The sequence below is a fragment of the Mustelus asterias genome, chromosome 6 (assembly GCF_964213995.1).
Source record: "Mustelus asterias chromosome 6, sMusAst1.hap1.1, whole genome shotgun sequence".
In the NCBI taxonomy this organism is placed as follows: Eukaryota; Metazoa; Chordata; class Chondrichthyes; order Carcharhiniformes; family Triakidae; genus Mustelus; species Mustelus asterias.
This window is the reverse complement of record NC_135806.1, coordinates 27,894,565-27,906,314: the sequence shown is the minus strand read 5'-3', so window position 1 is coordinate 27,906,314 and position 11,750 is coordinate 27,894,565. Positions and strand designations below refer to the sequence as shown.

General features: G+C 45.0%; 1 protein-coding gene across 1 annotated transcript in view; it reads right to left on the bottom strand.

Annotated features, from left to right (window-relative positions):
• Nucleotides 1-1,099: 1,099 nt before the first annotated feature.
• LOC144494794 (ephrin type-A receptor 5-like) overlaps nucleotides 1,100-11,750 on the bottom strand; it is a 393,151-nt gene continuing 382,500 nt past the window's right edge. Inside the window, exon 16 of the mRNA XM_078214142.1 lies at nucleotides 1,100-1,259. Within this exon, the coding sequence (XP_078070268.1) occupies nucleotides 1,100-1,259 (160 nt within the window). The remainder of the gene's footprint in view (nucleotides 1,260-11,750) is intronic.

Genomic DNA, 11,750 nt, shown 5'->3' with positions numbered 1-11,750 from the left:
TACACATTTTCACTTACCTTCAATACCTTGAGCCTAAAGCCCTAATGCTTCACGGATACTCAACCTATCTTGCACAGCTCATATATCAATGACCTCTGTCCTTTTCCTATGTGACATGGGATACAAAGTTCTGTACATTACTGTGAACAGCTAGTTTTTGTGTGTGGATATTAAAAGATTCAGTACAAAGCTGGATCATGATAAAAAGCTACCGAGTATTCCTGGATTGCAAAATGCTACAAAGCAATTTGCAAATTCTTTAAGGTATTTAGTCATTCCCAGGGAACCACTGTGTTATAAGGTTCGAGCCCAACACCAGGACTTGTTGGCCAATGAAAGAATGTTCATGACATGGCTCAATAGACTGATAATCAGCTCGGGAATCCTTCCACCACATCCCCCTACTATTCCCACAAGGATAAAAAGCAGCATGGGCATGAAGATAAGCTAAAAAGCCCACTGTATTGGAGCATTCATTCTTTAGATCCAAGATAGTGAGAATCTGTGCAGTAGCAGTAGCACATTGCTAAAATGCATTTTCCTAAAACTTACAGAACTGATTTTCTGGGGCTAGGAGTGAAAATATTTGAGTCAGCAGTGTAGATCTCCTTGGGTACTATTTGAATGTTAGCCTATGTAAAATGCTGGTGATAGAGTAATCTTCCTTTTATGGGATAGGATGACGATAAACACAGAAACATAGTAATTGGAAGCAGGAGTAGGTCATTCGGTCCTTCAAGCCTGCTTCGCCATTCATTATGATCATGGCTGATCATCAAATTCAATATCCTGATCCTCCTTCCTCCTCTAAAATAACAACAGTCGGAGATGCTTGACTACTGACCCAATCGCGTCCAAGTCAATGGCAAAATCGAAGTCAGTGCACGTAATGGGGAATGTTGTCCATTCTTAGTAGAGTGTGTTTGTTGGACAGGACACAAAGCACTGATCGGATAGCAGCACAGTAAGGCATAATGACTCCTCATTCAATGGATATTCCTTTTTATGGAATTTGACGCTCAAGTTGAATAACTTGTAAGACTCCATCCTGCTAATCCCTGCTAAACAGCATAAACAGCAAAGAAGAATGTGAATTTACTCACTCTAACGTTATTTTTGTCACAATATCCAGTGAGGTGTATCCACTTTCATTGAAATTCTCTGTGTACCTTCCCATCTTAAGGGTCTCCAGCCATTCTCCCACAGATTGGTAGACACTAAGACCCATTGTATTGTGCTCCACCAACAAGTTAGACACTCTAGAACAAATAGGGAAAGTACATCAAAACTCCCAGATTGGCAAACCTTCTTACACTTGTTTGCAAACATCTTATGCAATGATGTAATTTGTAGTGAAATTTATGAAGGGAACAAGACTAGATTTGCTAGCCTAATAAAAGACTTGCAAGCACTTTTTCATGAAGATACATTTATTGGATTAAATTTTGCACATTGACACTGGTCAGAATTCTGGCCCTGATGTGGCAACTAGTAGTGCTGGACAACACTTGCTGTACATTTCGCTGACAGATTCTTGTGAGCTTTCGAGTACCTGTATAAGGTCCCAGGAGTACAATAGAGCATGATGCCCTCTGCAGAGCAGTAATGTGAACATGACAAACAACAATTCACCTCTTCAATCAATCAGATTAATGAACCTTCACTGGGAGACAGAGGAAGAAAAATTGGACAAGGCCTGAAACTGGGGCCGGGGATTGTGATGGGGTATCATCCTGCAGCATGTAGCCAGTGCAGAGTGCTGAGAAATGGCACAAAAAGAGACTATTATCAGTTCACCCTATCCTGCACTGCACCTCTTAAAGGGGAGCTGCATTGTGGATGGAACAGATGCTGAAAGCCATTCTAATTGTGATTTAGAACACTCATTAAAGGCACAACATGGCAGAGAGCAAACTCCAAAGATTGTTTGACACTGCACTGCACATTTTGGAGAGGCGTGATCCATCCACAGGCAAACAAGAAACTCTGATAACAAACATTGCAAAAGGGTAACTGAGAGGATACCAACACTTTTTGTGCTTCAGCCCTTCCTTGACAAGACTGCTCTAATGATCACCACCATGGGCTAAGAACAACCAGTCTAGCTGGTATCCCCTGCTGGTTAGGTCATGTTGCTTCTGGTTATCCACAAGCTTGACCTGTGAGCAAAATGAAACTGTCATTGAATGTGCTGCAATGTGTTTGAGTGACATGGTCAGCCTGGTTGAATAGCTATCAGTGTGTGCAGACTGTGAGATGTCATAGAGTCATAGATGTAGGTATGTAGCTTTTAGCAGTGATAAATATGTGAGGGGGAGGTGAAGCTATGCACGTTAGGTTTGAGTTGTGATTGGTAGATGTTGTTTGTAGGTGAGCCAGAAAGCAAGCTCTGAGAACCTAAATGTAGTACACCAAAGATTCTAAATGCCTCACACTAATGGTCAAAGTGAATGAAAGTATCCTCAAATCTAATATCCCACCAACAGCCTTACTATCCTTACATATTGCTCAATACATTGAATTACTCACCTACAAACAACATCTACCATTCACAACTCAAACCTAACGTGCATAGCTTCACCTCCCCCTCACATATTTATCACTGCTAAAAGCTACATACCTACATCAATGACTCTATGACATCTCACAGTCTGCACACACTGATAGCTATTCAACCAGGCTGACCATGTCACTCAAACACATTGCAGCACATTCAATGACAGTTTCATTTTGCTCACAGGTCAAGCTTGTGGATAACCAGAAGCAACATGACCTAACCAGCAGGGGATACCAGCTAGACTGGTTGTTCTTAGCCCATGGTGGTGATCATTAGAGCAGTCTTGTCAAGGAAGGGCTGAAGCACAAAAAGTGTTGGTATCCTCTCAGTTACCCTTTTGCTTGCAACCTACCTCTCCTCATTCCATAATCTCTTCTGATTTACAAGCAGTAGATGATGAAAGCATGCACTTCCCCTCTCACCACAACCCTAGCCTTGCACCTTTTTCTTTGTGGAAGCTCAATAGCTGCCACCTGGCCAGGCAATGGTGGATGAGCAAGAAGACAGTGATGATAAGGAAATACATGAATCTAACACTCACAACCGCCGTTGTGAGAGTTAGATTCAACCACAACTGCACAGGAGTCTAACAAGAACTTCAATGGGATAGACTACAGAAGATGGGTGGCACAGTGATTCGCACTGCTGCCTCACAGTACCAGGGACCCAGGTTCAATTTCGCCTTTGGATGAAGGGGAATGGCATGAGGCTAATAGCGAGCTCTGGACAGTTTTGTACAGGCTCACTTAGCTCTCTGATCTCGGCAATGAAGATTCCCACCAGCAGGGAAGTCTCACTGGTGGGACTGGAGGCCATTGAGGCCCTCTGGGGGGTTGGGAAGCAGTGTCCATTGGGCAGTGCCACCCTGCCACTGCCAGCCTGGTACACTGGCAGTGTCAGTCTGGCACCCTGGCATTGCCAAACAAGCATCTGGCACTGCCAGCCTGGTACACTGGCAGTGCCAAGGGGGTGGGGCCTGAGGTGGCGGAGCCAGATGGGAGGAGGTAGGAGCAGAGGGAATTCTGCAATGGGGGATGGGGACTATCAGTGAGGCTGACCACCAGAAATTGGGGCCAGCCACTGGGAGGCTGGCGATTGAGGGGAGGGGGAGAGGTCAGGCTGGCGATCAGGGGCCAGATGACAACCAATCTCCCAGTATACCAGGAGATCAGCGCATGCCCTATGGCAACATGAACACTCAGCTGCCGGCCTCTCCAGCGGGTTCAGGCTTCACACCCACCCCCCTCACTGGCGTGAATCACCTAATGGCATCTGTATTGCACAGACTGCTGTAAATTCATGAAACTCAGCTCACCCAAAACACTGATTTTTTTTTGAAAAATCACCTCCTCCCCCATAACTGTCAGGCATCCGAGATCCTGGCCTCCCAGATCCTGGCCTCCCAGCTTGCCTGGATCCACTATAATTTGCAACAGGTCTACAGCACAATGCCATCTCCCTGACCCTACACTCAACCCTGGAACACCTAGATAACAAAGACACCTATGTCAGACTTTTATTTATTGACTACAGCTCAGCCTTCAACACCATTATTCCTACAAAACTCATCTTCAAACTCCATGGCTTGTGGCTTGGTTCCTCCCTCTGCGACTAGACTGTAGACTTCCTAACCCACAGACCGCAATCAGTAAGGATAGGCAATAATACCTCCTCCATGATCATCCTCAACACCAGGGCCCCACAAGGCTGTGTTCTCAGCCCCATACTACCTGTGACTGTGTGGCCAAATTTCCCTCCAACTTGATTTTCAAGTTTGCTGATGACACCACCATAGTGGGCCAGATCTCAAACAATGATGAGATGGGGTACAGGAATCTGGTGAACTGTGCGACGACAATAATCTCTCCCCCAGTGTCAACAAAACAAAGGAGATAGTTATTGACTTCCGGAAGCATAATTGGAGGACATGCCCCTGTTTCCATCAATGTGGATGGAGTAGAAATGGTTGAGAGCTTCAAGTTTTTAGGTGTCCAGTTCACCAACAACCTGTCCTGGTCCCTCCATGCCAACGCTTTGGTTAAGAAAGCCCACCAATGCCTCTACTTTCTCAGGAGGCTAAGGAAATTTGGCATGTCCGCTTCGAGTCTCACCAATTTTTACAGGTGCACCATAGCATCTCAGCTTGATATGGCTCCTGCTCTGTCCAAGACCACAATAAACTACAAAGGTTTGTGAACGAAGCCCAGTCCATTACTTAAATCAGCCTCCCATCCATTGACACTGTCCCACTGCCTTGGAAGAGCAGCCAGCATAATCATGCACCCCGGACATACTCTCTTCCACCTTCTTCTGTCGGGAAAAAAATACAAAAATAGGAGGACACGTACCAACCAACTCAACAACAGCTTCTTCCCTGTTGCCAGACTTTTGAATGGCCCTACCTCGCATTAAATTGATCTTTCGCCACATCCTAGCCATGACTGTAACACCATGTTCTGCACTCTCTCTTTTCTTTCTCTATGTACGGTATGCTTTGTCTGTATAACAAGCCACTGTATGTTAATACATGTGACAATAATAAATCAAATCAAAATCAAATCAGCAAAGATATATCCCATTGACAAGGATGTGCTGTCCATCGTGGAAGTTAAGGGGATTTTCAAGTTGAAGGAAAAAGCATATAATGATATAATGATTAGTGGAAAATCAGAAGATTGAACCAATTTTAGAAACCAGCAAAGAATGACAAAAAAAAAAGCTAAATCAGAGGATGAGAAAAAGCTAGCTAGTAATACAAAAACAGAAAAGAGTAACTAAAGTGAGCATTTGTTCCTTCGGTGAGACTTGGAAATTAATAATGTTATACAAGGAAATGGTGGAATTATTGAACAGCTATTCTGTGTCTGTTTTCATCGTGAAGACAAAATAAAATCCCAGGAATACTTGGGAATCATGAGGCAAAATAGACGGAGGTACTTAAAAAAATCATAATCACTGAGAAAAGGCACTGGGAAAACTATTAAAACTAAAAGCTGAAAAACCCCCTCGACATGATGGTTTGCACTCTAGAAATCATAGAAATCATAGAAACCCTACAGTGCAGAAGGAGGCCATTCGGCCCATCGAGTCTGCACCGACCACAATCCCACCCAGGCCCTACCCCCACATATTTACCTGCTAATCCCTCTAACCTACGCATCTCAGGACTCTAAGGGACAATTTTTAACCTAGCCAATCAACCTAACCCGCACATCTTTGGACAGTGGGAGGAAACCGGAGCACCCGGAGGAAACCCACGCAGACACGAGGAGAATGTGCAAACTCCACACAGACAGTGACCCGAGCCGGGAATCGAACCCGGGACCCTGGAGCTGTGAAGCAGCAGTGCTAACCACTGTGCTACCGTGCCGCCATTAGAGTCATTAAAGAAGTAGCTGCAGAGTTATTATACGCATTGGTTGTCACCGAGATTCTAGAAAGGTCTCAGTGAATTGGAAAATCACTGAAGTAACATTTCTTTCAAGAAAGGAGGGAGACAGAAGTCAAGAAACTATAGGACAGTCAGAGTAACAACTGTCATTGGGAAAATGCATTGTTGAAATTTATTATAGCAGGGCATTTAGAAAATTATGATGCAATCAAGCAAAGTCAACATGGTTTAATGAAAGGAAACATGTCTGACTCATTTATTAGATTTCTTTGAGGAAGTAACAAGCAAGGTGGATAAAGGAGAACTTCTAGATTTTGCATTCTTGGATTTAAAGAAGACTTTCAATAAGGTGCCACATCGAAGGTTACTGAACAAAATATGAGCTCATGATTTAGGGTGTGAAATATTAGCACTGATAGAGGATTATTTAACATGAAACAGAGTGTAAGGTTAAATAGGTCATTTTCAGGTTGGTTACTAGTGGAGTGCCAGAGAGATCAGTGCTGGGATCTCAACTATTTACAATTTATATCAATAACTTGGATGAAGGAACCAAATGTATGATATGTTAATTTGCTGTTGATAAAAAGCTGGATAGAAAAGTAAGTTCTCAAGAAGTCATAAATATTCTACAAGGGAATATAGATGGGTTAAGTAAGTGGACAAATAATTAAGAGATTAAGTATAATTTGGGAAAACATGAACTTGTCCATTTAGGCAAACTTGTCCACCTTAGAAAAGCAGTATACTATTTAAATGGAGAGAAACTGCAGAACTGTATGGAGCAGAGGAATCTGGGCTCCTTGGTACATGTATTACAGAAGGTTAGTATGCAGGTACAGCAAGTGATTGGAAAGGCAAGTAGAGAGTTGCTATTTATTGCAAGGCAAATAGAATATGAAAGGAGGGAAGTGTTGCTACCGCAGTACAGTGTCTTACTTACACTGCATCAGGAGTCCTGTGTACAATTTTTATCTCCTTACTTAAGAAAAGTGGGTGACACGGTGGTTAACATTGCTGCCTCACAACACCAGGGACCCAGGTTAGATTCTGGCCTCAAGTGACTGACCGTGTGGAGTTTGTACATTCTCCCCAAGTCCGCGTGGCAAACTTGTCTACTTTAGAATAGCAGTATATTATTTAAATGGAGAGAGACTGCAGAACTGTATGGAGCAGAGGGATCTGGGCTTCCTGGTACAAGCTCCCACAACCCAAAGATGTGCGGGTTATGTTGGTTAGCCATGCTAAATTGCCTCTTAGTGTCAGGGGAATTAGCAGAGTAATATATGGGATTATGGGGACAGGCCTGTATGGGATTGTTATCGGTGTAGGCTCGATGGGCCAAATAGCCTCTTTCTGCACTGTAGGGATTCTATGATTCAATGAAAAGGTGTAATTGCATTAGATGCAATTAGGAGGGGGTTCACTCGACAGATTCCTGTAACTAAAGGGTTATCTTAAGAGGAAGGCTATTGGAGTTTAGAAGGATCAGAGATGATCTTATCGAAACATAGGCCGTAAATTCTTCGGAGCGGCAATCAGTATCAGATTGCTATTTCATACCCACTGACCTATGGCAAATTTCTTCTGTGCCTATCTCAACCACCCTTCTGATAAGGCTGCGTGAGATTCAAACAGCACAGCTGTCCCCAAAGGCCAACGTTGAAGTCTAAGAGAGTTGGCATAAAGGAGGACACCCCTTTTTTTTTACTGCCTTAGCTGTTGTAAAGCTGATAAGTTTAAAGGTCTGATTCAAAATAATAGGCTAAGTGTCTATAAGATAAGTGGATAGAATTTGATGGATGGAGGGATTGGATGTTGGTGAGGGTTGAACATGGCAGCTGGGGTGGACGCAGGTGGGTGGGTCCACCAGTGGGCAGGGGATCTGTGCAGGAATCCCCTTGGAGGTCAGGTGTGTGGGGGAATCTTGTGTGGGGATGAGTCTTGGTGTTTAAAGTAGTTACCCAGAAGTCAGAAGAGGTTTTAATTCTTCTATTTTCAAACTAATTATTAGTGTAACCTCGGTGGACCATCCAAAGTTAGCAATTTAATTTACTTTTTTGGATGGTTCACAGCACAGCGCAATTGCCCTGGGAAGGTAGCGCATCTGAGGAATTGTGGTGAAAATGTTTATCTGGGAAGTTGTGAGAGGGATGCCCTAGCACATCTTTGGTGTGCCGTCCAAAGATGCTGGGGTGCTTGAAAATTACAGCCCATAAGATCCTGAAAGCTCTTGAAGGGGTGGATGCTGAGAGGGTGCTTCCTCTTGTGAGGGAATGTAGCACTGGGGGGTACAGTTTAAAAATGAAGGGTGCTCTATTAAAGACTGAGGTGAGGAGAATTTGTCTCTCTCAGAGGGACATTAGTCGGTGCAATTCTCTTCCCCAGAGAGCAATGGATGAAATGAATAATCAACTTCCTTGAACTGAGTTAGATAGGTTTTTGATCATCAAGGGTATCCAAAGATTATGGGGAGAAGACAAGAAAGTGCAGTTGAGGCCAAATTCAGATCAGCCATGATCTTATTGAAAGGCAGAGCAGGTTTGAGGGGCTGAATGGTCCACTCTTGCTCCTAGTTCTTGTGTTCAAAGGGACTTGCTGCATCTCACATCAATCTAGCAATCTGACATCCAACACTTACTCACCAATCTACCTGTCACAGACACATCTGTCAAGACAGCATTGACAGGAGTACAGGCAGCCCCCGGGTTACGAACGAGTTCCGTTTTTAAGTCTGTCTGTAAGTCGAATTTGTATGCAACTCGGAACAGTTACGAGGGTAAACACACGAAAAATTTCAGTCAAAACACAACGCACACAACAGTGTTTACACGATCCGACTTAAAATGGCGGCGACGGCGTGGCGTTGTTCTCCCTCGGGCCGACGAACCACTGAAAACGCGCAGTGTTTTGAGCGTCGCGCAATGTAGTCCGCCCGTTCGTTAGTACGAACCATTGTATGTAACTCGATTTTTAAAAATAATAGGCTTTACGGAGGTCGGTACGTAAGTACGGGCGTTCGTAAGTCGGGCGTTCGTAAGTCGGGCGTTCGTAACCCGGGGACTGCCTGTACCAACGAAACAATCCCTGTGGATATAACGTTCATGCTGAGGATAACCTGTATCGTGTGTGTGGCACTACTGCTGTGCTAAAGGGATAGACTCAGAGCAGATCCAGCAGATCAAAACTGGGCATCCATGAGACGCTATAGACTATCAGCATCAGCAAAATTGTACTCAACAATCTGTAAACTCATGACCTGGCATATACCTCATTCTACTATTACTCTGAAAGCAGGGAGTGAATTCTGGTTCAGTGAGGAATATAGAAGATTATACTAGGAGCAGAACAAGGTGCATCTACAAATGAGGTACAGACAAATGGATAAGTTAGAAAACATGCTAAACAAAGCTGTGTAGAGAACTAAGCGGTTCCACAATCAACAGATCAGATCAAAGCTCTGCAGTCTTGTCACATCCAGAAATATGTGGTGGCGGAAAATTAAACCGCTAATTTGAAGAGGAGGCTTCATGATATCCCCATCTTCAATAATAGCAATGCTCAGCATGAGCGCAAAAGACAGGGCAGAAGCACTCTGCTGGCTACAGCGCTGGCATCTACCCGACAGAGTGGAAAATTACCCAGATATGTTCTGTTCATAAAAATCAGGACAAAATGAATCAAGCTAATTACCACCCAATTAGTTTACCCTCAATAGTTAACGGAGTGATGGAAGGTATCATCAACAGAGTTATCAAGTAGTACAACATACTCACTGATGCTCAGGCCGGGATTTTTCATTCCTGTTTTCATGGATGGGAAAGCTGGTGGGGGCGGAGAATCCAGTGGGAGCCTCCAAATGGCATGTATGCCGTCGGGATTTCTTGTTCCAATTGTTCCCCCACCCCTGTCAATGACGTAATGGGGTTTCCACGATGAAAGGTCAGGAACCCCATTACCATACATTCTAATAACATTAACGGGCCCCCAACATGATGTTATACCAGCGGGGTTTACAACAGCTTTTGCCAAATAGGGACCTGGTGAAGAGAACCTGCCGGGGGTTTACAGCAAAGTACAGCCCCCCAGGGGTGGGGGTGATGCCTGGGGTACTGCTCGCTGGAACTGCCTTTTGCCACTGCCCCCAGCAGTGTCTCAGAATTCCCCCTGACACTTCCCCCGGTGATGCCCCCCGGGAGCAGTGCCGGGGAGAGAAGCTTCTGACGGGGAGGTCCATGAGGTGAGAATTCCCTGGGGGGGGGGGGGGGGGGGGGGGTGGACATGTGGGTGGGGTGGGGGTTCCCATTTCCATGGGAGGGAGGATTCCTGGGTGGGGGGTGGGGTTTGTGAGTGTGGGGAGTTCCTGTGGCGGAGCGGGTGGGTGGGAGAGGGGGGCTATGCCTGGGGAGTGGGGGCGTCCCCTTGTCAGTGAGGGGCAACCTCTAATTTTTATTGTGTTTAGATTGGGGACTCCTTTAGAAATGGCCAAAAAATATGATTGGAAAAGCCAGCAATGGAGTTGGTGGGCAGCACTTTGCTTTTCCCATCTAATTTAGTCGTCGGAGAAACAGAAATTTGCCCCCACAGTTTGGGTTCTGCTACAACCACTCAGCTCCAGATCGCATTACAGCCTTGGTCCAAATATGGGCAAAAGTGCTGAATACCAGAGATGAGGTAAGAGTGACTGCCCTTGATATCAAGGCAGCATCTGGCCTAGTGCGGCATCAGGGAGATCCAGCAAAACGGAACTCAATGGGAATCAGGATGAAGTATCCGCTAATACAAAAGCAAAATACCATAGACGCTAGAAATTTGAAACACTAACAAAAAATGCTCAAAATATTCAACATGTCAGGCACCATCCATGAAGTGAGAAATAAAGTTTGCCTCTCGGGTCAATACAGTAACCTTTCTGCAAGACCCGGAAAACATTTAGTCCTGGACAATTGAGTGAAAGTGAAATTCACGCTGCACACGTATGAATCTTGTCCAACAAAAGACATGGAGGCGGGGGGGGGGGGGGGGGGGGGGGGGCTGGGGCGGGGGGTGGAATTCTCCCGTCCCGCCCATCACAGGAATCGTAGCAGGCAGGGAGCAGACCACGCAAAGGTCCGGTGACCCTGGGCAGGATTCTCCGGTTTGGGGGCAAGCACGGCTGGAGAATCCCACCCATGGTCTGACCAACTCTCCTTGACACTTAACAGCATTACCATCATCAGATCCCCCCCCATTGATGTCCTGTGGGGAAAATCACCATTTACAAAAAGCCTTACTGGAACAATTAGATAACTACTATGGTTGCAACTTTTGCTACCAACTAAACCTGTTGGACTTTATCCAGAGGTGGATAATCTGCAGCAAATAATTCATCTCTTGATTCCCCAAAGCCATTCCACATCTACAAGGCACAAGTGAGGAGTGTGATGGAATATTCTCCACTGCCTTAAATGAGTGCAGCCCCAACAATACCCAAGAAGTTTGACCCAATCCATTGACACCACACATCTATTGGCATTTAGTTCCTCCACTGTGTACTAGCTACAACATGCAATGCAACAACTTTCCCAGGCTTTTTCAACAATATCTCCCAAATCCGCACACTTTATGCCTCTCGAGGAATAAGGGACGCGGCAACATAACTATATAACATTGTGACTTGAAATTACATCACCATTCCTTCATTGTTGCTGGCTCAAAATTCTGGAACTCCCTCCCACAAACCGTACTATAGCATTTTAACAAGTTGGCTGACTACCATCTTCTGAAGGGAAATTAGGGATGATGGCCTTGCCATCAAAGCCC